This window comes from Leptosomus discolor, chromosome 5, assembly GCF_034619465.1.
Source record: "Leptosomus discolor isolate bLepDis1 chromosome 5, bLepDis1.hap2, whole genome shotgun sequence".
Taxonomy (NCBI): Eukaryota; Metazoa; Chordata; class Aves; order Leptosomiformes; family Leptosomidae; genus Leptosomus; species Leptosomus discolor.
In genome coordinates, this window is record NC_141395.1 from 28,150,939 (window position 1) to 28,177,094 (window position 26,156).

Consider the following 26,156-nt stretch of genomic DNA (forward strand, 5'->3'; position numbering starts at 1 on the left):
AATTTCTCCAGGCAGACATCCTTCAGGGCAGGGATTTCTATTTCATTTTTCTTTTAAGAGAAGAAACTTAGAAGGACTGGCCCAAAGACTACATGTTTGTTGCCTGACCCCCACCAGGTGTTTGCAATTGGGTTGTAATTCTAGAAGTCACCTGGAGGCCAGGCATGTCTTTGCAACAGCTTTCAAGGCATGAGAACAACTGTTCCTACAGTACCAGGTCAGTGTACAAGGACTGCAGCACTGGATCTTCTCTAGCTGGCAACTGCCACAGAAGTCTCTGTAACGTGAAGGCTGGGAAAATACCAGGCAGGAGCGTCAGTGTATGTAAGGGAAGTCAAACGACCCAGGGCTGCACTACAGAGGCAGCAGTTCTGTGAAGCCTCATGGGAACACGAGGTGAGTAATCACAGCTGCAGTTCATTTCAAAGAGACACATCAGCTCTTCTAGAGAAAGCCAGAACGCTTCTGCTGAGAGGGCTGATTGCTTTTTTTTTTTTTTTTTTGGGGGGGGGGTGGGGGCAGCAGGTGAGAAAGGGAGAAAAGCTACTCTTCAGATCAGGTGACGGAATTCAGTGGTAAAGCCTTCCATATTCCTCTAAGGATGGGCATTGTCATCATCACAATTGTAGAGATACTGAGTGACTTGCCTGTCACATAAAGGAAGTCAGTGTTAAAGTCAGGAACTGACCAAACCTAACTCATGGTTTCAGTGTCGTGCTTCAGCTGTGAGCCTGTCCTTCCTGTTTCTGCTGACTCTTCATTATATGCTTTTCTCTGTTAGGAGCTGGAAAGCTGACTGCTTGGCAGAGACTTTACCCTTCCTCTCGCCCCTGTACAATAGCAGCTTTTCAGACAGAACCTGCACAAAAGAAACAGTTTGTTCTTCCTCTGTTGATCAGAAGAGCTGAGCAGCAGCTAAATTAAAAGTGTGAAGGTCTGCCCCTCGCTCACATTGTATTCAAGACAAAGCTTCCAGGGATATCAGTAGATGCAGCATTAGACTCATGCCCTGCGCAGAGCACTGCTAGCAATCTGCTATTCAGTAAATTAATGTAAAATGATGAAAAAAAAAAAAAAGGCCAAGATTTCCTAAAATGAAACACACACTATTACTTGGCATTGGCTCTTCAGACTGAGGCTGCGGTGTGGTGGCTGGTGCCAGCTCTGGTGCCAGGGGATACCCCTAGGTCAACAGCTTGATGCGACCCTCGCTGCCACCTCCATGTCCTCCCCTCCGGGGCGAGACCGTGGGGGCCGAGCCCCCACCTGCAAACGTCCATTACGAAAAATCCAACAAATTAATGCAGGGATCGCTCGTTCCAGCGGCTTTTCCTACGAAATACTCAGGGTGAAGGAGGCGGGAGGGCCCCGGGCCCCTACCCCTCTTCCCCAAGTCGTTGCTCGGGGTGGGGGGGGGGGCTACGCGCACACCGGCTGGGAGACGAGGCCCGGTCCAGGCCCTCCTCCCGGATACCGCCCGCCGCGCTCGGCCGGACCGGAAGTGGGCGCGCTGGGGGGGGCGGGGCGGGCGGCGGAGGCGGTGTGAGGAGCGGGCGCATGCGCAGGAGGTGTTTCCCTGCCGCGCCCCGCCCCCGCCGCGGTGGGGGTCTGGCGCGCTCCCTGCCCGCGGCGCGAGGCCGGGCCCGGGCGGCGGGTAGCGCCGTGGGGTGGTTGGGGGGTGGGGGGGTGCGGCGCGCGCGCGCGCGGAGGGGGCAGGGGGCGGAGGGGGGGCTAGGAGGAGGGACGGACGGAGGGACGGACGGACGGACGGGGTGAGAGGATGTGAAGATGGCGGAGCTGCAGATGCTGCTGGAGGAGGAGATCCCGGGGGGGCGCCGGGCCCTGTTCGACAGCTACACGAACCTTGAGCGGGTGGCCGAGTACTGCGAGACCAACTACATCCAGGTGCGGCGGGCGGGGCGGGGCGGGGCGCGCGCAGCCTAACGGTCGCCGGCCCCGCCTAACGGTCGCCGGCCCCGGCGGCGAGGCGGGGGGATGGGGGGCAGCCCCGGCTGGGCAGGGTCGTGTCCTCCGCCGCCGTTTGCTACGGGGCTGCCTGTGCTGCTCGGCCCCGGGGTCGGCGGGGAGGTGAGGGAAGCGGGGTCGTGGCACCCCTGTCCCCTTGGCGATGGGAAGGTGACAGGCGGGTGGCACCGGCCCCTGCAGCCTGGGGAGGAGGAAAGCTGGTTCACCTCCAGAGTGAACTGCCCCGGCGTGATGAGGCGTTTAAACATGTAACTGCTTTGTAAATTAAATTCCTTCCACTTTATGAGTGTGTTGAATATTTATTTCGGATTGTGCCTCTCTTGATCCTTTTCGTTCCCTTCCCACCTTCCTCTCCGTGTGCTGACAGCACTGAGATGATGTGATAAACCGAGGAGATACCTGACTCCTGTAAATATAGTATTTGCGGTTGTTAATTTAGAGTAAAATGGCATATGTTTTAATTGAGAGATGCCTGTTGGTTTGTATTTCCCTTCCCAAGCAGGGCTGCGGTAGTTGATAGGAAGAGCAGCTACCAAGTGGTAGGTGCAGGACGAAAGCATGATGTAGTAGAGATGATACAGAATTAGGGAGAAAGAGATCAAGCAGAACTTGCTACCGCAGCGTGTGATTTTTGCTGTGACCGGTGTGAAGCCAGATTGGTGTTAGGACTTCGTTTTTTTTCTTTTCTTGCTCTTTTTACTAGGAAGAGAAGCAAAATACTGGCACTTTACTTTGGTGGAGATTACAGGGCGAAATGAAGGAGTTCCCCCCCAACACAATCCAATAAAAAGACCCCCCCTAAGAAGGGTCTGAGTGTGTAGGAAAGAAAGGAGGGGGACATGGGTTTGTGATGTTCTCAATGTTCAGAGAAGTGCAGAGGGCCCCATTTTTTTTTTTTTTTTTTGCTTTCAGTCCCCTAAGCGGAGACTGCTTGTGTGTTTCCAGGGTGCAAGTAGGGATGAGATCTGTGGCGAGATTGTGTCAGTGAAAATGGGAGAGAATATTTAAGCAGTGATAGAGAATATATAAAATGTCCCTGTAAAAAAGATCTGACAGTTTCTTTCGAATTGTTAAATGACCAGCTGTCCTTTAGAGAGAAGACTTTGCGTATTTTGGGTCATTTACAAAACAAGTAATTTACAGTGAAATTATGTAGATGTATTTTATTATGTAATAACTTTTCCTATGTTGAATTAGTGTGACTTATGTTCTTTAAGTGAAATATATTGAAATACTTTCTTACAGCCATAACCTGACATATATGTATTTAAATTTATGCTTTCTTGAAAACTGGGAAACTGATTTTTCTGGAATAGGGGAGAGAAGTCTTGGAAAGGAGAACCGGATAGGAAGAAGTGGATGTAGTTTGTTTTTTTTTGTTCTTTCTCTGACCTTTTTGTGTGTTCTTTGTATAAACCAGAATTTATAAAATCTGTATTGAACAGCTCTATTTTTATTGTTTTAATAAAAACTACAGAGGAGGACTCCATACTGTGTTATAGAAATAACGAACGAAAAAAGATGGTTATTGCCTCAGACAGCATACAGTCTGTAAGGACAGCCTAAGATAATAGGAGGTGGATACAGACAGATGGTGAAGGGAAAGAATGAGGCACTCTTGGTCAGCCTGATGGATTCTGGCCACCACACAGCAATACTGTTGGCAATTTATCCGAGCATCGTGACAGCAGAGAGCTCTAAGGGGGAGGTGAGAATGAAAGAATGAAATTCTGTTGTGAGTGTTCACTGTGAGGTGCAGTATGGCTCACAGCATGAACATGTTTAAATTTTAAACAAGGGGGGAACGGAGGACATCAGCCAGGCAATAGGTTCCAGCCTTTGGAACTGGCTGAGAGACCACAGAGTGGGTCTGTTGTAGAGAAGAGATACAGCACGAGGCGATTCTGGATTTGGTGATGAGTGGCATGTAACAAATCTGTCAGCGAAACCACCCCACCTTCAGGATGCCAGAGCTCTATAATCTCCTGTTCAGGATCTGCATAAAAGCTGATTTTTTTTCTTCTCTACAAGAGTGGGAATAGGTAAATGGATACAACTATTGGTTAGTTGGATATTGGTGATTTTGCTTCTAATAATTATTATTCCAAAGCTGTTATGTCCAATTAAGTCCAAATTATGTTCAAAATAACAGCTGTGGATTTTGTGGTGAAGATGGGCTTGTGATTGCTTGGCAGTGTGTGGAAGAGTAGTGGTCCAGAAAGTCATGTAGTAAAGATGGACTAATTTTGCTGTAATCCTTTAGTGTTTCATTGTTGACAGAGGGTTTTGTTGTGGGTATTCTTGAGATCTCCTAGCGGAGACTCAGAATGTGACTGAGATCTGAACTTGATCTTCAGGATGATAGGCAGTGTGATGATGGGGGCACTGAAGGCATTACGTTGCCCTGTATTTGTTAGTAGACAAGCCATTCCCTTTTCTTTTTGTGCCATTTGGTGCTTTGACGTTTTATTGTCAACAAAAATTGTTGCAAAAGTCATCAGAGGCATAGGTCAGTTTAACAGAGAATTTGACATTCACTGCTAAGGTGAATGTGTTTTTTCTCTTTCCCCCTGTTAGGAACATCATAACAGCTTCAAAATAATCAAACATGTAATGTCTTACATGTGGAAACTGCTAATTCATACCAGTGGAGTTGTGATTGCAACTCATTTGACTTCTGCTTATGAAATGAAAAATCCATTCTTTAAAATTTTGACAGTGTTTATCCAAATTATGATTGATACTTAGTGAGCTCAATTACTTTAGCAACAGGGAATGTTACATAAATTTGTTATCCTTCCCTTGAGTCTGTGATACGGTAGTATATCAGAGCACATCAGCTTAACATTTTGTGGAAAATGATAGGAAGTACAGTAAATACGTAATAAATGGACCTTCAGCAATGAAAGACAAAAGGCTCTCTTTGGGCAAAAAGAGTTCTTTCATTCATTTTTCTTCACCAATGATTGTTCCTTTTAAATTTTCATGCTGGGTAAGTCAGTTTCCCAGGCCTCCAGCCAATCAGTTACCTGGTAAGGTGATGTATTTTTCAAGAGACACTATTCTGTAAAATAGGAAAATAAATTGCTGGAAGAAAAACTTAAATTTCCACTCTCATACTACAGAAATTAGTTTAATAAATTTTCTGTGATTGCAATTCTACTTTAAATAATAATAGTAATAATTTTATTTTAAGCATAAACGCATAAATTGCTCACTTCAGTGTGTGTATGTGTTATTACAGAAATCAAATAACTTCTTGCCAAAAACGTCTTACTCTTCTAGTAACTTGAAGAAATCATATAGTTACTTCTGTGTCGTACTTCTTAAAGAGAAAGGGAAGATATGTATTTTTATTTAGGAGGACATTTTTGTGGTATCTGACACATTGTCGATCACAGGTTAAATTTTATACTGTCTGGTCAATGCTTTATGTACTAGTGCTGTGTCCTCTGTTACTGAGTTCAGTCTCAGTCTAAGCTGTGCAACAGTAATTCTATAAAATTTGATTATCTGGTGTACTTGATATTATAAAAAAAATACTTGCAGTCCGCATTGATTTATCTGGGTCTTTCATAAAAAGGAGAGAATAGTTATACTGGCCAGTGTGCCGTGTTTACAAAATTTTCATGTTCCTGCATTATTTTTGTTCAGGAGTATCCTAAAGAAAATTTCTGCTTGTGAGGATGTAAGTAACAAGACCAAGCAACTATGTGATTTGCACATCTTGCTACTGGTATACTAACATAAACTGTCCCAACACTGTGACAGTGTCCAACACTGTCTTGGCCTGTCCAGTTTCTTTGAGCTTCTCCTGTATAAGTCTGGAATAATCTTTTGTTTGTTTCTCATGATCATCACTCTTTTAAAAACCCAGCTTCTCATTTTGTGCAGTGCATGGAGCTTTCTAGAGTAACTGAATGCTTGTGTCTGTTAACTCTTTGTTGAAAGAGTTGGAAGAAAATTACCAGATGGAGGCATTTCGGCCAGTAAGTATCTAGGAGGAACAGGTTTGGGGTGGGGGGAAGTCCCACCACCGTAGTTAGTATGCAGAATTGAGTGAAAAGCCAAGCCCCTGTGCTGTGCTCAGCTTTTGGAAGGAGCATAGGATTTCTGTGTGCTGTGCTGTCCAGTTCTTCTAAAAGGCTCTGTATTTCTTAGTTTTTCAAGATTATTATGCTTTACTTGTCAGCTCTAGAGGCTGAAGAGTGAGCTTCTAATTTTCCTCTCTTTGCAGTCTTTGGGTTGCCATGACTGTATTGCATTTTATGTACAGAAACAGGCTTCTGGTTGGTTGTGAGGGGAAGAATGGTAAGGGGATTTTTATTCCCGTTCTTAATATTCTGTCCTTCAGGTTATTAGAAGTACCAGCTTGCAGCTCCTGCAGATAGCTTTATTTAAATAGACATAAAGGTGAAAACTTCTTGTTTCTCAGTAATTTTCCTGCAGTCCATACATTGATGAGTTTCATAGTTGTTTTCCACATACCTGTTCATTTTATGTAGACCTTCTAAACAAAACCAAGTAGCTGTAGATTTGGAAACATCTTCTAGTAGGTTGAACAAGAGAATAAGGCAGCATCTATTAGCATACTAGTTTTGAATTACAGAAATGGCAGTCCTTTACAAATAATAAGTTAGTGGTTACAGCTTCAGTAATGTAACGTGAAATTTCTGCAGAGTTGCTTGTAACGACAGGTTACAAGTATATAACTTGTGTAAGTATATAGGGAATTGCAGGTATTATGGTTTATAAACAAGTTCAAGAAAGATCTTTATTCTCTTTACTGAAGATGTGTGTCACCTTAACAAAGGCAACCGAATTAAGATATGTAAAATTTATTTAACCTTCAGAAATGTGAGAATCAGGAGAAAGTTGTTTTCAACCTTTCTATTCCTTAAACATTTCTTTTATTATCTAGGAGAGGTGAAGAGGTGATTAAGCTTAGCATTGATGGAACACTTGTTCTGCAGGCATGAAAGTGGATATTGATTAACTCCAGTGAGTATTAGTCCAGGACTTCAGGAAGATGCTGACAAGTTGAAACTCTTTAAAAATACTAGGAAACTAGTAAAACAGCAATAATGGATATATGGACAATATGCTATAGTATCTTACTTCTAAGTGCAGTTAATGAATACATAGGCATATCTGGCCTACCAGGCTGTGGTATAACTTTATAAAAAATGCGTGATTTTAAAATTGAAGTAATATGCTGTGGTGGGTTAGCCTTGACTGCAGATACCCACCAAGCTGCTCTTTCTCTCCACCCTGAACAGAACAGTAGGAGAAAGTAAGAAAAAAAAGCTTGTGGATTGAGTCAGGGACAGGGAGATCACTCACCAATTACCGTCACGGGCAAAACAGACTTGGGGAATGTTAATTTAATTTATTGCCACTTAGACATAGAGTAGAACAGTGAGAAACAAAACCAAAACTAAAACCACCTTCTCCCTACCGCTCCCTTCTTCCCAGGCTCAACTGTACTCCTTCATTTCCAACTCTTCTGCTTCCTCTTCCTCCTGAGTGGTGCAAGGGAACAGGGAATGGGGGTTGCGGTCAGTTCATAACACTTTGTCTCTGCCACTCATTCCTCCTCACACCCTTCCCCTGCTTCAGCATGGGGTTCCTCACATGGGATACAGGTCTTCACAAAATGCTCCAACACAGGTCCTTCCTGCGGGCTACAGTTCTCTAAGAACTGCTCCAGTGTGAGTCCTTCCCAGCCGGGTACAGTCCTGCAGGAACAGACTGCTCCAGTGTGGCTCTTCCACAGGCCATAGCTCCTGCTGGAAAACCTGCTCCTGCATGGGCTCCTCTCCATAGGACTCAGCTCCTGCCAGGAGCCTGCTCCAATGTGGGCACTTCACAGGCTGCAGTTTCTTTCAGAGCGTATCCACCTGCTGCAGCATGGGGTCCTCCATACGCTGCAGGTGGGTATCTGCTCCACCATAGTACTCAGTCAGCTGCAGGGGGACAACCTGTGTCACCATGGTCTTCTCCATGGGCTGCAGGGGCATCTCTGCTCCAGTGCCTGGAAACACCTCCTCCCCCTACTCCTTCTCTGACCTTGGTGTCTGCAAGGTTGTTTCACATTTTTCTCACTCCTCTCTCTCACAGCTACTTTGCTGTGTTTTTTACCCTTTCTTCAATACGTTATCGCAGAGGTGCCACCAGCATCACCGACTGGCTCAGCTTTGGCCAGCAGTGGGTCTGTTTTGGAGCTGGCTTAGAACTGTCTCTGTTTGACATGGGGGCAGCTCCTGATCTCAGAGCCCACACCTGCAGCCACGCTCCTACCAAAACCTTGCCATGTAAGCCCAGTACATATGCCCAAGGGGGTATTAAAGCAGTACACTCTGTTTGCATTAAAGTTTACTTGTCACTATCGCTAAATCCCAACAATTAAGGGGAAACTAAGCCATTAGTAAGACTGTATGTGGCCACCATTCTTCTGATTTCAGGAAGTGGTGCTTTCTGCAAATTTGAAGTAGCTGGCTGAGTGAGAGTCTTACTACTTTCTTCAGTGTCTCCTCTCTGGTGCTCTCCCACATTCAGCCTGCAAGTGGTTTTGCAATCCTCTCTTCTCCATGTTCGCTTAAGGCAGGACATAGGAGTAACTGGGTGGTGGACTCTGGTGCTACTATAATGGAACCAGTAGTAATGCTAATGATCTTTTGGGGTTCTTTACTTTTTCTTTTCCTCCTTCCCTTTTTACCTACTGTATCTCCAAGTGCCTAAGCTTTAAGGACCTGATAATTTAAAGGAAGGTTGGCAGATGCTGTTGCTTGGAGAGAGTTAGATAGCTTCCCTTGCATTATCAGGATATATAAAACCAAAAATCTTCTGAAGTGTCACCAAATGTTCTCAGTATTTATGATGAAATTAGAAAAAAGTACTTAAAGTATGTTGTTTATGTGTTTTTGATTTTAAGTTTCTGAAATAAAATTCCATGGTAGGTTCAGTCACAATATATGCCTGTTGGAGTTGTAACTATGTTAAATGGTTGCAGAAATTGTTATTTCACGTCTCTGTACTCAAGGTTTGTAGTGAGCTTGTTGGTAAGTTCAGTGAGTATAATCTAGGCATAGGACCATATTGTCCATTTCCTTTTAAGTGAGTCAATATAGCTGGCAAAGTTGGTGAAGTATTTATCACTCAACTGATCTACTTTTCCTTAACCATGCTGTGTTTTGCCAGGAAAACTAGTTTAATGTATTTAATAGTGTCACAAGTTCAGCTTGGAGTTCAGGAAGAGTAGGATTGATTCTCTGCTGAGTAAACGTGGAAATAGCATGAGCCATTTTATTAGTGGTAATGCAAGTTGCTGGTGGTAATACTGCATGTATAGGTGTGAAAATAAAATTTGTAAATATGCAAGCTACTAATATAAAGTAAGTGTTGTAACCAGAAATGTTAGTTACAAGTGGCATTCTAGTTGTTCCCTTCTATAGTTTATTTTCAGATTGTGGTTTTTGAATAATGTTCATCAAGAATTGTAATTCAGAGTAATAAGCTTCTGCATCCTACAGTTAATAAGCTCTCTAAAATTTATTGTCTGTTGCTCATGTTTTACGTGTGTTTGCACTCATTAATCTTTGTGGCTTAGTGCTGTAGGTTTTAAGGCAGGAAGTGGTGCACCACTGTGGTGCACCATGTTAAGAGCTTCTCCAGTCAGTGCTTTAAGCAAGTGAAAACTTACTCTGTTATGTTCCGCAGAATATCTTATTGAAGAAAATATTAAGTACCAGGTTTTGCAGCAGATTATCAGTTGAATCTATGTCTATAGAGTCCGCAGGCCCATTTTTCTTGGATTTTGTTTTCAAGTACCATGTTTTCACACTTAATTGTGCATCTGAAATTAGCCTCTTGCTTAGTAATCTAAGTTCTGTAAATTTTGTTGGATACTCATATCTGGAACTCTAGTCATTGGACTGCTCATACTTTATGAGGCAAAACTGCGTATCAGGAGATGAAGCGTGTAATCATAGCACACTGAACTTAGGTGCATTTACAGTTTTCAGGGTTCTCACAGGTTAGGTTGGCATTTTTTTTTCTTGAAGTTCCTACAAAGGAGTTGTGCCTATTTCAGTGGGAAATCTTCTGTTAGCTGGTTCCCAGGTACAATGAACAAGTTGATCTGTCAAATTTATAGTGATATGCACTGAACTGTGGACTCTGTACCTGCTATTCGCTTTTTCTGTAGCTTATTTCCCAGTAGATGTCATTGCACTATCTATTCTTAATGGTCTTTCAGTTTGAAATATAAGCCAATAATAATAAACAAGCACTTAGTGTTACTGAAGTTTTTTTTATGCTCAGTGAATCGCAGGATGAGGAACACTTATTACTTGGTTTGGGGTTCTGGTAGCCTGTATGTGTTGGTTATACATGTAGCCAAAGCTACTTTTGTGCTGAACTCATAAATTTAGTATTTTTTCTTAAAGTTAAAAATTCCTTAGGTAAACGTGAATGTTTTTATTAGGGTATTTTGTAACTTTGTTGTGAATTTACTTCTTCAATATATATGAACTCTGCCAAAATTCTTGGGAATAGCTTTGAGGTCTTTTATCTACTTTTGAGCTGGCTGCTGTTTTGTCAAAGTTGATTTATACCATACGTCATAGCAGGTTTTTAAAACTATACTATCAGAAGATCGGATCATAGCTTTTAAATTGTTATTTCAGCTGATAGTACTAACAGATTTTAGGGAAGCCTGAGATGCTTTTGTTTGAAGATGCTTATTTCAACCTGCATGCCATCATTATCAAAATGATTTTAATTCTTTTCAATTTTCAAATTGATATTTACATGAACAAATAGATGAGCTTCAGAACTGTCTCCTACATTGTGAATCTCTGTTCTTTTATCTTTGTATGACTATCCGTCATTATGAATCCTGTTGGAAATAATTGATAAAACAAGGTGATGATCCTGATTTTTGATGTTTTATGGGAAAGGTGTTATAGGCAAATTATTGGAAAGTTGATAAACATTGTTAGAAAGCAGATATTAATGTCTTTTTATTCTCTTTTGGGAATCCGTTTGGTAAAGGATTAGGATAAACCTTGCAATATCTCTGAGGTTTTGGTTTTTAGTGTTAATAGAAATAGGTTCGCTGGGTTCAAGGAAGGAGAAGAAAGTGGTTTAAATTTGGATTTTAGAGTCGAAGGAAATCTTTATATTATAGCTGTGTACAATAAAAATTATAAACTTCTTCTTTTTAGTGGCTTATGAGGAAGGTTTGAAAAACATATTTACTTGCTTGTTGGTGTTAAAGTTTCACTGATGGGATTGAGGGTTTCAGAAGACTGCCCTAGTCTTTCCAGCAATGGAGGGCTGATAGCAGTTTTCTCTGTCTAGTGCATTACCAGCTGGGTGGCTCTGGCAGTGGCTTTAAATTTTGTACTGGGTGCAGGAATACTAAGAGCCATTCAGATGGAGGCTTATGAAGGCCTGCCCTAACGGACTTGTCCAGTGTCTACATTTGACACTGTCCCGTACAACATCCTTGTCCTTAAATTGGAGAGACGTGGATTTGGCAGATGGACCACTCAGTGGATAAGGAATTAGCTGGATGATCGCACTCAAAGAGTTCGGGTCAATGGCTCGATCTCTGAGTGGAGAGCAGTGACGAGGGGTGTTCCTCAAGGGCCAGTATTGGGACCGGTGCTGTCTAACATCTTTGTCGGCAACATGGACGGTGGGATTGAGTGGACCCTCAGCAGGTTTGCTGCCTGCACCAAGCTGTGTGGTGTGGTTGACACGCTAGAGGGAAGGGAGGCCATCCAGAGGGACCTGGACAGGCTGGAGAGGTGGGCCCAGGCCAACCTCATGAAGTTCAACAAGGCCAAGAGCAAGGTCCTGCTCCTGAGTCAGGGCAATCCCAAGCACAGATACAGGCTGGGCGATGAGTGGATTGAGAGCAGTGCTGGGGAGAAAGACTTGGGGGTGTTGGTGCATGAAAAACTGAATCTGAGCCAGCAATGTGCGCTCGCAGCTCGGAAGGCCAGTGGCATCCTGGGCTGCATCAAGAGAAGTGTGGCCAGCAGGTCGAGGGAGGGGATTCTCCCCCTCTATTCTGCTCTGGTGAGACCCCACCTGCAGTGCTGTGTTCAGCTCTGGGGCCCCCAGTGTAAGAAAGATGTGGACCTGCTTAAGTGGGTCCAGAGGAGGGCCATGAAGATGCTCAGGGGCTGGAGCGCCTGCCCTATGAGGACGGGCTGAAAGAGTTGGGGTTGTTCAGCCTGGAGACGAGAAGGCTCCAGGAAGACCTTCTAGCGGCCTTCTACCTGAGGGGGGCCTACAGGAAAGGTGGGGAGGGACTCTTTATCAGGGAGTGTAGTGATAGGACGAGGGGTAACAGTTTCAAACTGAAAAGAGGGGAGATTTAGATTAGCTATTAGGAAGAAATTCTTTACTGTGAGGGTGGTGAGACACTGGAACAGGTTGCCCAGAGAAGCTGTGGCTGTCCCCTCCCTGGCAGTGTTCAAGGCCAGGCTGGATGGGGCTTTGAGCAACCTGGTCTAGTGGAAGGTGTCCCTGCCCATGGCAGGGGAGTTGCAACTAGATGATCTTCAAGGTCCCTTCCAACCCCAACCATTCTATGATTCTATGATTTCATATGCACTGAAGGCTGTGTTTGAACACGGTCCTTCAAGAATTGTATGCATGTGTTTCTTCTGCTGAATGGGGCAGGGAAGGATGGTATTTCCTGTGTTTTAGGGACAAGCTGTTGAGTAAGATGACTGGAAGATGGTGAGTTACAAAAAAGCCAATTGCCTCTGTCTAGGGAGGCGGAGGATGAGAGGTTATGCAGTTGGCAAGGCATTCTGTAAAATGAAGGAGAGAATCACTTGTCTAGAAAGCAGCTTGAAAATTCTTCTGTTCTCTGTGTCTTAAAGCCTCTCTATCATTCGTATTGTGAAACTCTCCAGGAGAGTTTTTATTTATTGCCATAGCTAGATAGGTAGAGAGGTGGTATTACTTAAACATGTCTTGTCAAATGAAAAGGTCATTTGTGCAGCGCTTTAATTCATTAGAGAATAGAGAAAAGCCCTTTTTTTTTTTTTTTCTGATGGTAGTAGAACTTGCTGAATATACAGTTGTAACAATCTGTTAGGACAACTTGAAAACAAATGAATTCGCATTTTAAAAGAAGGAAAGAATGCAAAGCAAGAGAACCTTTTGTGACATAGAAAAGGCACTCAGCATTTAAAATGTTCTTATTTTGTTACATTTCTCTAATGTTTCTATTCTTGTGACAACGAAGAGCTCAGAATTGTCAGAATAAGAATGTTGAAATTGGGTGAATAAGGCAAGTCTGAGACTCACTCTGTATCATACTTATGGTGAATGTAAACATAAAGGTGGGGATTCTTCATATGCTGTAATGCAGCACAAAACTGCTGTGAGAGGAATCTCGTGTTCTACAAGTTTCCAGTGTCACTTTCTATTTTTATCCTATAATCTTTCATTTCTGTAACTTCAGTGTAACAGTATTACGCTATGTAAGCGTAATGACGTCAGGTGTCACTACGTTACAATGCTGTGCTTACAGGTATGCTTGTAAGTTGCAGGCATGCTGGTGGTGGAGTTTGAATAGGCTGCCTTCAAGACAGCGTGTAGTACTTGCATCCTTAGTGATGCATTTAATGGCTGAGAGTTCATGCCACTGTGAGAGTTACCAGAATGCCTAAAACTATGTGGTGTTGCTGCTGTAGTTGGGTGTGATGAAATTTGGCCTATATGGGGGATAGCATAATAGTTCTTAACTTAGTCTTTTACCGAAATATTCGTGATCTAATTTAGATTGTATAGGAGGAAGGAAGTATTTTCCCTATGAGACAACCGTAGTCTGTATATGACTTTTAAAATTGTGTGTAAAAATTGACTTTTAAGACTATTACATCTGAAAGAGTTCATTAGTAGGAATTTTGTTAGGTGAGAATAATGGGTTCATTTAGTTCATGAAAGTTCTGAGTTTTAAGTTTTACTGGACTACTCTGGATGTGGCTGTTGTAGGTGAAAAATAGCAGTACATTTTTAGCTTCTGCCAAGATGCCTGTGGTAAATGATGTCTTGTCTGTCCGATGTGAATTCTTCGCGCTCTATAAATATTGATTGGAGAAAAAAGATAATGTTCCATAGCTTTAAAAAAATGTGTCCTGGTTGATAGAGGAGTGACTAAGGGACATTTGTACAGGTCTTGGGCAGAATAACACCAGTACGTGCAGAAATCAGTATCTGAACAAATCTAAAAGGGCCTGGTGGGAATCTGGCTCACATTAGACAAATAGAGAAAAGAAAAAAATTGTGCATGTTTTGGGGAAATAATGTTAAAATAGTCCCTGCAAGTGTGCTTTTGTGGTAAAAAGTGTTCTTCAGTGGAAGCTGAGGTCTGGAACATCATTAATATATGTGCAAAGATGGACAGCTGCTAATTTTTGGGCATTGCAGATGCTGTATACTACTTTCAGATGCCTTGTCTGACTCATTCATCTGTCCTTTTCTGAAGCACCCTTTCAGCTTTTGTAATAACCAACTTTTTTGGGACAGACTTGGTAAAATTCTTGCGCTATTGTATGTGCTGATTATCTTTCATTTTATAATTGCTGTCAAGTTTGCAGAGCTGTGTTTCGTGTTGGATCCCAAGTAACTTGATTATCTGATTCTTTGCAAGGTATGCTGATAGAGGCAGCAGCCAACGACATAGTTCTACAAGGTCCTGCACAAAGTTTTGCTTCTGATGTTGACTGGGATATTGCTGAAGTTGTGTTTTTCAGAGTCTTAGCATGTAATTTTGTGTGGCATTCACATGAGTTATAGTTAAGTGCTGTCTTCAACTGACATGTAAATGTTACAACAAAAAAACTTAAACCTTTTAGAAATAGAAGCTCTTGTTTGATATTGCTGTCATTCTCATGGGCTCAGTCATGTTCATTTAAGTTTATTCCTATGCTCTTCATTCAAGAAGGTATTTGGTACATAATTACTTTATTTGGATGAATAAGTAAAAAAAAAAAAGTGTAGAATTCACAGAGCGTCTGCTGAGGTTCCGGTTCCATTATTTTGTCTATCAGATAATGCCAATGCTTTGCTTTAAGACAGCAGTCTTAAACATTCATTGTATGAAATCCTTGATATTGTTCTGAAGGAATTTTCAGAAAAATATAGTCTCTTCAGGCTGATCCTGACTTGATGTTCTGAACCATGGTCCTTTGTAGCTAGGCAAGACAACCCCTACTGCTGGTAGATAATGTGTTTCAAGTTCTGGCTTTTTTTCAGCAGATGGAAAACTATACAGTATTGCTAGAGAGAAATTCTGAAATGGCTCTGACCTGCAACACAATCATAGTGGTTTTCAGTCTGGGAAATGTAAGAATTATTGTATGTGGAGAAAAACTTTGCCCAAGTTGGATTTGTTTAGCAAGCATATTGTTTCTTATACCTCAGTGTGATACTTGTTAATTCTTAAAATAAGTAATTGGCTAATTTGCAGAAAGTAGTATTTAAATTGTGTGGAGATGACTGCATTACCGTTGCAGTGTAGTTAATATGGGAGATTAAGTGCTGTCACGGTTTGAGGCTGGGCCAGCCACTAATGAATGACAGACGCTCTCTACTAACCCCTCTCCCCTCCCAAAAGGGAAAAGGAGAGAGAACAAGGGAGAGAGACTTTACAGTTTGGAAAAGAAAACTAAAACAGCTTTAATGGAACAATAACAATAAAAGAAAAGTTAATAACAAGAATAAGGAAAAAAAATGAAATATATACAGTATGTACAAATATATACAAAACCAATACCGAACCCAACTCCCCCCCACCCTGATGACAATACGTCACCACCACACCGCAGGGCTGGCACTGGGGCAGTCCCAGGCTGGACTCGGCAGCAGACAGGGATGGGATGCAGGAGCTGGACTCAGGCACTGGATTTGGGGATGCACGGATCAGTCCTCCTCAGATGTCGGCCATCGAAGAAGAGCGAAGGGGAGCGAAGGGCGAGACCCTCATGATCTCTCAGCTTTATACTGAATATGACGTCTATGGGATGGAATACTCTGTTGGTCAGGTTTGGGTCACCTGTCCAGTTCGCTCCTCCCTGTAGGTGCGATCCTTTTCACTCCTGGCACCCCAACACGGAGTACAAGATTTAGCAGTGACCTTGGTCGCCATAAGAACAAGTCTAAGCAAGGGCCTCTCTGCATACCATTCCTTGGTACGAACTATAAACACCAGGCCTTATCACTGCTAGGAGCAGTCACTGTCTGGAAAAACATGCTGCTGTTTCAGAAAGTGCTGGTAGTTAGAGGAGACTTAACTGAAAAGTTAAAGCACTAAAACAGAATTAGTTCTGATTTAGCTCAAACCAGGACAAGTGCATATCCTTTTACGCATGTAAAATGTCCTTATATTACTTTAAAAAATTGAATTCCTGCTTGCATGGAACAGTCACTTTCTGGGCAAGAAGCACTACAATTAGTGTGAAAGTAGGTCATGCTTAGGAAAATGTGTGTATAAAATACAGATCTCACTGGAAATAATTACAGAAAACTTGATGCTGTGGTGTTAAGTTATATGCTGCATGTTGAATATAGTGACTTTGCTTGCTGTTCTTGAGCTACATAGCAATTGACAGAAGGTTTACTTCTAATTTTGAAGTAAATGGACCAAAACTGCTGGTTAAACTGGGAAAAAGAGAATAGCTACTAATTACAGTTCCTGTAGAAAAGGGTTTTTTTCTGCTTATTTTCTGAAATTCTTAAATTGTGGCAGTGTAGCAAAGTTTGAGTGTAGTTAAAATGAAAAGCTGCCTGCAACCTTCTGTTTGTTTTTTTTTTTTTTTTTTTTAATGTGCTGACAGCTCTGTACAAACATGAATAAAATTGATAAACTTCTGAAAACCCCTTATTTCTAGCAGTCTACCCTTGGGAATTAGGCTAGGACTCTTCTCTTGAGGACATGACTTTTTATATTTCTAAAATGTTAACTAGTTAGTCCAGTACAGAACAGAGATCTAGAGTTTGGCTAACAGCCTCTGCATAAGAGGCTAGAATCCCATTCTCACTGCCAGTATTGTGTTTTGTCCAGTGCTATGGTAACGGGAGCAAAAGGTTGTAAAAACATTCTTTACCAGAAAAGTGAGCAGATACAGCTCTCAGGGCACACAGGAAACAAATCTGTTGAATAAGGTGTCACTGGTTATGCTTAGCAGTTTTCAGCATGAACTTCTACTAACTTTCTTTCACTTTTTGTTGGTCATGATAGTTTTAGTTAGTCTTCATCCTTGGTCCAGTTATGCTGGGTGTCATTGAGTGTTACCACCACCTTCAGCAGATGGGTGGTACAACAGAGGTCAGCTCTCAGCAGGCTGAGTATGGATATCAAGAAGAAATCAGCCTGTCATCTGCTTGCTTCTGCTCTTTTCCAATGAAGGCAAGGAAAAAGGCCTGTGAGTTGTGTGGACTGTTGTGATTTTTCAGTGTCAGACAAGTGTGTCTGGTCATGTGACAGTGCAAATGTGCATTTTGGGTCATAGGACTTAGGCAGGTGTGGTGATATAGTGTTGGAGGAGTCAAAGACTTTGGCCTTTAGGTGGTTCTACAATAGGCAACAAAGGCTGTCCTGTTTGTTTGTTTAAAAGCAAAAAAAGAAAGCGGGAGAGATTGGGGAACTTTTCATGGAGAAATGCAAGGAAGCCTCTTCTGATTTTTTGGTTCTGTGCTTTAGAGCTGATTGACTGCCCCTACAGCTCTCCCAGGCTCTGCTGATTTGAGCATAAATCTGTCGATTTTGGAGTTCTAGTATACTGCCAGTGGTTCTTTTGCCTCCTAGAGGAGTATTGTGTGTTGCAACTATGATGTAAAGGTTTCTTATTTTGATCTCTACTATTTTATAGGAAATAAATTTTCTTTGTTCTGTCAGATTATGGCCGTGTATCTGAAGACAGTTTGTTCTTTTTGGTATGTCCAAATTGGCAGCACCTTTAAAAAGTGCCAAGTAACAATAATTTCAAATTTTGAGTTAACTGATAGCTGTGAAGGGATTAGTGTAATCCAAGTGTCGTTATTTCCTAGAAATGGAAGAGTGATTATGCAAATTCCTGCCCCCAGTTTAAGCCCTCTCCTCTATCTACTATCTTTGAAATGGCATACTCGCTATTACCTGGTAGCTATGCCTTTTTATTTCTCTTTAAACTTTTTTTAGCCACAGTTGTCAAAGGTAGCTAATTTAAAATATAAAAACTTCTAGAATGAGAAAGTTTTGGGGTGTACTCGTGTGAGGAAGTAGAGACAGTGAATGGCAATTGAAAGACTTGTGTTAGTTGGCTTGACAATGTGGGAAGAATTCTGAGGGTAACAGGATTGTATTTGTTGTGGACAGACAGCAAAGGCTTTCCAGCAGCTTGTGTTCCTCGGGCTACCTTACTCCTTTTCACAGTGCCTAGTGAATTGGGACTCTGCAGTACAGCTCAGTGGCAGCCTGATGTAGCTGTGGTAACTGATGTCGGTGTCATCTGCAAGTTTGCCTCCCTTTTGGGAGCTATTGTCTGAATGGGGTGTGTATCTTCCCCATATATGCTGCAGTTACAAGCTGTCCAGCCATCTGACTGATTACGTTAGTACGTTAGGCTATAAACTGTGATGGTGGACGACATGGCTGCGTGTCTTACTTAGCTTTTCTTGCTATGAGATTGTAATGGACACCTGGAAGCAAGATGTGCTTCTTCTGCCACAGATAACTCTTCCTGTGATTCTAAATCAAAGCTGTTAGTTGGCCTCCGTCATTGCTATGTAATGAATTGAACTGAGGATTTATAGTGGAATGAAGAAACTGGCAAAGCTGGGAAATAATGCTGATGTTACATAAACCCCTGTGACTGGGTAATGTTTTGGGAAGCTAAAATAGACATCCTTTCTTAGAAATGGTAGATTTTGTCAGACTTGAGAGGGAGAGAAAACCTGTTCATCTGATACTGCTAGGGAGAAAACAATTGGTGTAAATAACATTATTATTATTTTTTTTTGTACAGCAGAATGTAATTACTGTATGATTGTAGTTTGTTCTAACTTCTGAAGGCCACTTTGCATCTGAAAAGTAACTTTTGCAAATGCTATAATGGTTTTTTATTTTTATCAAGTAGCTGTAAAATCAAATTTGAGTTGAGTTGAATTAATCAATCATTTTTACTTGTGAAAACTCTGCACACTAAAGTGTCATTGGTGAATGAAGAATTGTAGGACAGCAGATACATGAGAGAGTAGTTAAGCCTGTGGATCTTTGCTGTTTCTGAGGTTCTTCGTTCAGTACATTTGTATTGACTTAGTCTCTTATGATCATACATATGTTGATCTTATACTGGTATTAAAGCCCAAAGTGGCCCTGTATTTGGAACTCTAATAATAATTATGTTGTATGAACTAGAAAAGGATCCACTTCTCAGCTGTGTTATTGCAGAAGAGCTAACAGTAAGGTGAAGCCTGCATTGATTAAAAGCATGAGCAGTGAGTCTTAAATGCACGTGGGGAATAGGTTTCTCTCACTGCTGCTTGCTTCTCAAGCAAGAGCTACATCCGATGTGGTAAAGCAGTGATGAATAGCTATTCATATAACTACATGCTAACTACATTTTAGATGTAAACACATTTGGATGCTATCGTGGTTTCAGTTTCTTGTGATCTGTCATTTTAAACTGTATTATTTCTGTATTGAACAAACTTTATTGTAATCTTCTCTAGTAGGTTTATATGAATGCAGCATACCTTGTTTTTTTTTGCATAAACAGGACTTCGGCTCTGCTTTCAAAGAATAGGAACTCGCCGGTTTTGGTGAGAGCAGGACGTTTGCATGTGAAAACTGGTCGTCTGTGCTTGCGAATGTACGGAAATAAATGCTAAGTTTGATCCTGGTGACTGTTAAGGGAAACAGACAACAGATTTGTTGCAATGGTGCTGGCAGCATGAAAACAGTGGTGCAAGTGATTAGATGTCAGGGAAGCTGTGCTTGACCACGGCTATCATTTGTTATCTTTTACTTTTGGATGCAGTAGACTGATACTCATAGATTTCAAACCAGTGAGTTAGTTTTGCCCTCACTGGCAGCCTTGAATGCAATATGTATTTTAAAATGTTGCTTTTCCATTTAGGTTAGACTTTGTGTATATTTCTTTGAAAGGTAGAGCTTTCCTAACTGTAAATGAAACCTGCATTTTGAGGCTCAGCACAGATGAAAATACCAGATAAATCAACTGTAATGAAAACAAGTGAATTTAATGAGAATGACTGGATTGTGACTGCAGTGAATTATTGATACGAGTTTCAGCTGGCTTAAAAATTAGGAAGTCACACTTAAGACCAAGAAATTGTGGTGACCTTTAGTGTGTCATTACAGTTTTTTAGTAATCTGAAAACCAGAACAACCTGATGTCACAGACTTCACAAAAGTATGAATACTAAGAGTCTGTTCCTCAGCTAGCATGCTTGTGATTAGTATGCAGATAAATTAAGCTAAATTATCATCATAATTTAATTATAAAAATGGAAATAACCGTACTTGTATTTATATTCATATCAGTGGAATATGATGAATGCAATTAACCTTGTATTTGGAAGTGGCTTTTCTTTTTTAAATATCACACTTAATGCTTGCTCTTTGGATGTTGTTTGAGTTATGAAATCTAATGATAGTTTTGAGACATTCTTAATTCTAAAACTGGTATCTTTGTAATAATTATATTTGCCCCAAATAGCCAAGTACCTTATACAGCCTTGTTGATTGCTGTCCTTAAATTACTGTGTGATCTCAGCTCAAAAGGTGATGCATTGGATTCGCTTTAGAATATATAGAATTCACAGTACTATGAGAGTAGTCCTAATCCCATTTCTTTTGCGATGTATTCAGAAGATTTTACTTTAATAATTTCACATTTAAAGTTATTTAAATTTTAAAAGCACTTTGTGTGACCATCAAGCTAAATGTTTTCATTTAGGTGTTGAGTAGAGACTTTGGATGCAATTGTGAAGAAATGTACTTTTCAGTTTGACAGATCTTTATAAGGTGGGATGGTTTAGGTGCTTGACTGTAACCTCTGTGCCTGCATAGTCCACCCACAACTCAAACTTCATTGTAGTGCCTATTCTTGCATTGTGTATTGCCACTTCTGAGGCTAGTTCGCTAATAAAAAGGGAGTCATGTCACTAGGAGACTAAGATGTTTTGTTCTTCATAGATGGGGCAAAGAGTTGTCAAGCAGGTTATTTTAATTATACCTAGCTGTCCAGATAAACTCATGTTAAAATTATTGTGAAGTAAAAATATTCTATCTCCAAAGTCTAGAGCTACCATTTCTGCTAAGTTGTATGCCACATTACCAGTCCCGTTAATCTTCCCGTGTTGTGTGGTCTCAGTGTATCTTGCTGCTTGTGTGTTCTTTTGAATACAGAATAATATAAAGTTGTCAGAGAACTTATCAGTGGGTTTATGGAAGGGTATGTGTGAAGAAGTGTTTCCCATTCGTATCTGAAATGTTTGCTTATGTTTCTTAACATTTCATTAATTCATAATGTTCAGAATGTAGAGTACATATAAATGGGCAAGATGACTACCAGCTCTCCTATAAATGTGTATACATTTGAGTAGGGTCATGAAGTGATCAAGCAGCCCTCACTTTTACTGAAATAGTAACAGCAGTAATTGCATGAACAAGCAATTATGTAGAGACAAATGTTTACATGTAGAGGTGAGTAGTTTAGAGATTATAGTATTACGATTGATGGAGAACAAAAAAATCTACCCCTGACTCCAAGTACTTTGAAGCTCTGGTTATACTAAAGACCAGGTAGACTGGGTTTCGTCTTGTGGTCAATGTACTGATAGAATACACGGATCCTCCTGTACGTCTGAGAGGGAAATTGTGGTGTTTTCTGGTAGTTTTATGGCATTTATTTTTTCAGGAGCTCTGTGAGATCTCATTTCCTTCTGTTCTAGTATGTCAGTGATTGCTTCTGCTTTTTCATGTTTGCTTCATCTGAATGTTATAGACCAACTACTTGCGACTTGCTTGCTACGTGTTTTTCGTGCTGGGAATCAGCAGTTCTGTTGGTGAAAGAGGAGTAAGGGATATTCTTTAGCAAGTAAGTATTTAATGAGGTAGTTTGTTAAAACAGAGAGCTATTGTATTTTACACTGGCAGTTATGTAACATTTTGGCTTGATTTTGGTATAATTATTGGATTAATGATGCTCAGTTTTCTTCTCAGTCCTTTTTTCTAGCTTACGAAAGGACCTCAGAAAGCACTCAGATGGGCTAAGCAAATACCATCTGTGCGGTTGAATAAATGTGTGTAAGATATTTAATTATGTATGAGGCTTTCAGTAACTTCAAGGCATTTAGCAACAATTAAAATGGAAAGGATGATATGAGATCAATCTTCTGTTTTTCACGGGAAAAACTGAAGTCTGCTTTGTCAGCATTGCAGTTGAGCATGTTTCATACTGAACAGCACATGCTTGTTGAACTCTGGCATGCAGCTTTTGTTCTTGAGGCTTCTTGAAGCCGATGCAACCTCAACAGAAACCTGAGGGATTTTGCTTGCTGCTCTTAAGACAAATGCCTGCTTGGGTTTGTATTAACAGTAATCAAAAGGAACAACTGTTGTATCAATTAAATGAAACTAATCTTCTATCTCATTCTTAAAATTTCACTTTTTTTTGTCACGTATTAAATACATGTTTCACTAAACAATACTACTGTTTTGAACAATAGCAAGAGATGCTGTATATGTTGGGGAAGTGATTATTAGATTCTGGACACACCTTTCAGTGTCGCTAGTCTCACGACAAATTGTTTAACCTCAGCTTCCACTTTGACGCTTAAATATTGCTGCGTAAATGTATTGTATGCTGAAGAGCTAATTTGAGTATGAATTGAGATTTTTTCCATTCAGAATGCTTTTTTCTAAGAGATTTTTAGGTTTAAGTTAGTTGTGAGTGATAGTAGTCTCAGGAATGAAAAGCTGGCTTTTTCTTCTCAATTCAACACTAAATTTTAATCTTGGAAGAAATGGTTTTTTTGGTCATGTTGATATTGAAGGGAACAACTTGTGTTAGTCTTCTGTAATAAGAAACACAATTTCTTTATTAATTCATAGGTCCAGACTTTTTGGCTTATCTAATAGAATTTGTTGTATAAGTTTTGTTAGCCCAACTGAAAGCTTCAAACTTCCAAGTTGATGATGACTAGTGGTTTATTTTTTTTTTTTTAGAACTAAAGCAGGAGAGAAACCTAACTACAATAACCAACTAAACTGCCAGCAGCTTTGAGTGCTTCCTCTCATGCACCACTTTCAGACCTCTCTTAATTAGCTCTTTCCAATTCATAAGAGCTGTATTTTTCTTTTTTAACGTGTTGCTCTCTTTGAAGTCTTTCCTCTTCTTCTAATGTGGTAGCTTTTGTAGCATTTGGTAGCGTTTTTTCTTTCATCTAGTTGTGTTGATATTCTGTAAAATCTTACTACAGTGCTCATGTTGCCTCCATCATTTGTTTCCTTGTAAAATTTCTTTCTGCATTAATAGCTGTCTTGTACAAAATTGTTCAAGTTCCTTATAGTGGCATAACAGACTTTATCACTATGTTCTGGCTGATCTCACTTGGGGGTGGGAGAATGCATTGTCATTTCCTTTCTAGCCCTGCTTTTTGTGGTCCATGTGCATGCAAAATTTCCTTTTACTGTTCATATAGCCAAATTATTTTGGCATTTTGCATACCTATACTGCATGTTTTATTCTCTCATCTGCCCCACACTCTCCGTTCAGTGTACTTTTTTCTTCTTTGTAATTTATTTTTATATTGCCTGCATAAATACAAAAATTTGTATTTCCCTAGGCAGGAGAAAAAACATTGAGAGGTTTAATTCCTAAGGTAAAAGGGTATCTTATGTAGTCAGCAGTCCACGCCATTTCTTATTCAAATCTGGTAATGTAATTGTGCTATGTAGATGGAACTTTCAGAGTGGCTAGAAAAAGTGATGCCTAGGCTCTGCATCCTGATCTGAAAAGTAGTCATCTCTGCACTTAATGCAGATTGAATTCTACATCCTTTCTAATGCTAGCAATTCGGGTTACACAGTCCAGTATAAAAATGAGAAATATTTTCAGGTAGGCATTTGTATCGTCCTTCTTGAACTGCATCAGTCTTAGTGTCCAGCTTTGTTTGGATTGGCATTTGGAAGTGGAAACTGTTAGTAGTTCTCTAGTGTCTGAAAGCAATCACATACTATTGCACTGTGTATGTAACAAATATGCCTTTTCTGACTGAACGTGGAGTCTGCATTCGTAGCTGACTTGAATAACTTTGATCTTCTCCTGTTATCTAAAAGCCCCAGCTTTGTATAGAGTAGTGACTGTAGTCTTATGTTGTAGCTCTCAGACTGGATCTATCCTGTGAAACATTTCCATCTAGTCTATAGTTTTGTTTCCCGGAGGAGGCAAAACAACTCTTTTAGTAGTGGGTGCTTCCTACAAGTGGAAAACATTCTCCACAGAAGAGCTGTTCAGAGCAATGGCTGCTTCTGTGTCTGGGTGTGTGGGGTACTACTTCCAGCTGCAGCAGAGGTAGACTCTCCCAATGGCAGCTGACACAATCCACACCCCATACATGACTGGCAGGAGCATGAGATGAGCGCTCTGTGGTGAGTTAAAACTGCTGAGAGCAGCAGGAAAGGATGCTGCTTTGTGACTCAGCATGGACCACCTGATGTTTGCATTGTGTGGAGAAAAATGATAAACAGAATAGATACTAAGCTGCTGCATGTAAGTTGGATAGTGTGGGCACAGAAGACATCAATGATCCAAACATTTTATCTTTTTAAGGCTGTGAAGATGATCCAGCTGTGATGCTCGAGTAACTTCTTAACATTGTTTGAAAAGTCAAAGCTGGAAATTTGAGAGGTAGAGATGCAGCAGCATTCTTAACACAGTTAATGGAAAAATGTTAAGGGAAACAGATGAGGCACTGTGCACAGGTCTTGTGAAAGAAAAATTATAGGTAGTGGGGGGCTGGCAAAACTGCAGTGATGTCTGCTTTCCAGCACTTGTTCCTTTTCTCTAGCAAGCGAAACAACTCTGGATAGTTCTCTCTTTATTCTTGATTGTGTGCTTCATTGTGTTTCTGTGGCTATGCAGTGGTTTGGATGAGGGAAAATTCATAATTTGGCTTATTGATCAGATAATTTCCATTTGGGACTCTCCTTCTGATCTAATTCACTAAAGCAAAGGGAGTGTGTAGTTTGCGGCGATCTCTTCTTCCACAGGTACTGTTGCTGAAACTAGAACCTGAGTCTCCGTAATACCATTCTTAGATACTCAAACCATAATTCAGTAAACACGATTTGCTCTTCCTGTGTGGCATCTACTTAGTTTTGCTTGAGCAAGTGTTTGCAGGTTTGCATTGCAAGGAAGATAATGGAATTGATTGGAGTTTAAAATAGCCATTTGTTTCTTATGTTATTTGTAAGCTAGACTAGGTACAGAATCTACCATGCAGCACTACAAATACAGTACTATCACAACAGAATGGATGTGTTAGGACTAGGAATGTTGGCAGTGGTGTCGAAGACTTATTTGTCAAACTATGACTTTGATTTCTTAAATTTAGTATACATTAAAAAAAAGTACAGATCAAACTGATCTAACAGCTGGAAGCATTGCTTCCCTAAGAGTGGTATGCGTGTAGGTGTTATGATGTCCATTTTTTCATAGGAATGCCGAATTTTATGTACGTGAGTGCTAGATTAAAATTGTTTAAAAAATTTTAACATGGAGAGATATTCAATGATATGTTTAATGGCATTTAATTTAGGTCAGAGCACTGAAAACATACTTGCTACCAGTTCTTGATCATGCTGACTGCAATGTTTCTGAGAACTGAAGGGCTTCAAGGCCTCTGGTTAATATCCTTAAGTATTCACAGTAATGAGGCTTCATTTTGTTAGAGTGAACACAGAAGAATATGTTTCTCTTGGTTTTAATATTCTGCGTAGAAACAGTATTCCATAGGTTACTGAAACTACTGTAGAGAAGCTGTCAGTTTGATTAGGGTCAAATTAGTATTTTTATCTTTTACTAGAGAATTTTGATAGGTGTGGATATTGAAATAACTTTTTGCCTGCC

The 26,156-nt window shown here is 40.7% G+C and overlaps 1 protein-coding gene across 49 annotated transcripts in view; it reads left to right on the plus strand.

Moving 5' to 3' along the window:
* The first annotated feature begins 1,772 nt into the window (after window positions 1-1,772).
* ABI2 (abl interactor 2) overlaps window positions 1,773-26,156 on the plus strand; it is a 64,082-nt gene continuing 39,698 nt past the window's right edge. For all 49 annotated transcript variants that reach the window (XM_086465257.1, XM_086465271.1, XM_086465289.1 and 46 more), the window contains exon 1: window positions 1,773-1,905. In XM_086465257.1, the coding sequence (XP_086321383.1) occupies window positions 1,789-1,905 (117 nt within the window). In that variant the 5' untranslated portion in view covers window positions 1,773-1,788. The remainder of the gene's footprint in view (window positions 1,906-26,156) is intronic.